Source organism: Echinops telfairi, unplaced genomic scaffold, assembly GCF_000313985.2.
Source record: "Echinops telfairi isolate 266 unplaced genomic scaffold, ASM31398v2 ScPeMD7_3;HRSCAF=10, whole genome shotgun sequence".
Classification (NCBI taxonomy): Eukaryota; Metazoa; Chordata; class Mammalia; order Afrosoricida; family Tenrecidae; genus Echinops; species Echinops telfairi.
In genome coordinates this window covers 59001315-59003426 of record NW_022103899.1, presented here as the reverse complement: position 1 = coordinate 59003426, position 2112 = coordinate 59001315, and the positions used below count along the sequence as shown (strand labels likewise).

At 58.2% G+C, this 2112-nt stretch overlaps 1 protein-coding gene across 1 annotated transcript in view; it reads right to left on the bottom strand.

Annotated features, from left to right (window-relative positions):
- Positions 1 to 2112, bottom strand: part of INPP5D (inositol polyphosphate-5-phosphatase D) — a 109060-nt gene that overhangs the window by 56647 nt on the left and 50301 nt on the right. The window contains exon 4 of the mRNA XM_045294330.1: positions 1394 to 1565. Coding sequence (XP_045150265.1) covers positions 1394 to 1565 — 172 coding nt within the window. The remainder of the gene's footprint in view (positions 1 to 1393; positions 1566 to 2112) is intronic.

Genomic DNA, 2112 nt, shown 5'->3' with positions numbered 1-2112 from the left:
CCACCCAGGACCACCGCCCACCATCCTTACACCACGAGCACACGCATTTGACGATCACAGGAGAGGATTTCGCCCTGCTTAGTAAACAGATACAAGAAGGCACTGATTGCTTCTGGTGGCAAGACCTGGAACATGTGCTGTTGCTGAATAGTCCGTGCTGAATCACAGTCACCCTGGGTGCCGCCTGCCCAGTCTCGGACCCGCCTCCTGAGTGTGGGGTCTGAGCCCATGGTCACAGCCTTTGAGCTGATTCGTCTCCTGGACGGTCTTACCCTGTTTCACTGACCCTCTGTTTTCACCAAGCAGGGCGCCCCTTCTCCCAGGACTGGACGCTCTGATGACAGGTCACAGGACAACTGTTCCACGGGGTTCCTGGGGATGTAAATCTTCACAGATGCAGGCAGCCCCATTTGTCTCCTTGGGAGAAGAGGCTCATGCAGCGGTTCTCAACCCTTTTGGGGGTCAAATGACCCTTTCACAGGGATCCCCCGATTCATAACAGTAGCAAAATCACAGTGAAGAAGTCGCAATGAAAATAATGTGATGGTTTTTTTTGTGTGGGGGCACCACAACACGAGGACTGTATGAAAGGGCCGCGGCGTTAGGAAGGCGGAGAACCACCGAGCTAGTGGCTTTGAACTGCTGACTTTGTGGTTGGCAGCCCAGCCACGAGCCCTGTACACCACTGGGGCTCTATAAGCCGTTTGATTTGAGCATCATCTCATCTTGGCCAATTTAAGGTGCAAGTGCTCAGCTTCACTAAGCAATACAACAGAAGTCTGTGGTGGCGCACATGGTTAAGCACACGGCTGCCAATGGAGAGGTCGGTGGTTCGAATATACTCGAGGTCCCTCGGAAATAGGCCTGGCAAGGAGACCAGTCTCTGGAGAAGGACGTCCTGCTCAGTCAAGCAGAGGGGCAGTGAGAAGGTGGAAGACCCTCAAGGAGATGGGTGGCCGCCACGGCGGCCCCAATGGGCTCAAACGTGAGAATGACTGTAAGCACGGCGCAGGATGGGGCGGCGTTTCCTTCTGTGGTTCCCAGGGCCGTCCGCCGTGGGTCAGACGGTGGTTCTGATTCATGGCGATCCTACAGAACAAGGTAGGACTGCCCCTATGGGCGGTTATCTCAGGAGCAGATGGCCCTACCTTTCTCCCAAGGAACCCCTGCTGACCTGGAAGCTAGCAGCCCGCTGCTCAACCCACCACGCCACCAGGCTCACCTGGGAAGGAACCCTCTTTGAATGTCCTGTGGGGCACAGCGCCACCCTGACCTGTGAGTGGGGCCGGACGCCGTGCCGGTGGATTTGGTGGTGGATCGGTGAGGAGTGCAATGCAAAAAGGACCTGGACCACAGGCACCCTCCCTGTGGGTGGGGCGCCAGGGAGACTTACCCACTGGTGTCCATGCCCTGCAGCCGCTGAAGCAAGGTCTCCGAGAGGCTCCGCCTGCTGCACTCGGGCACCCGGGGGCTCTCACTCAAAAGAGGAACTTCCTTGGCCTCGCAGGGCCCCGCAGATAAGGGGATGTTCCTTGGGGGCAGCTCGGGCGGAGACATGACGCATTCTGCCGAGAGAACAGCAAGAATCTCGGTTTTTGTGTGAAGCACCAGCTTCTCTGAGGTTCACCCATCCACAGAGAGGATCTGAGGGGGGCAGCCCGGGAGGTTACTCATCTGTGAGGGACCACGCCCCCCACCCCTGCTGCCAGGAGTCCCCGGGCGGCACAGGTGGCTAACCGAAGGGTTGAAGGTTTGAGGTCCGGGGGTGCCTCAGAGGAAAGGCCTGGTGGTCTGCTTCCCCAAACCTGGCTAACTCTGTGTCTTCAACTGGTGAGATTGCGGGCACTGTGCCTATTACACAGATTCCCCATCTGTTAGGCATGGAGGGCCATGGGACCTTTCAGCTCCCATGGTTCTTAGGGCTCCCACTACTTCCTACTCCCTGGCTGCACCCAGAGGCTCCTGAGGGCTAAATACAGAGCGCATGCAACTGGTAGACAGGGCCCCTAGGGCGGACCAGGGCCACAGGCAGGCCAGGGACAGGCCAGGAGGAAGAACAAGAGGTCACCAGGTCCACCCAGACCCTCTCCTCCACTTTCTTCCCACCCCCCC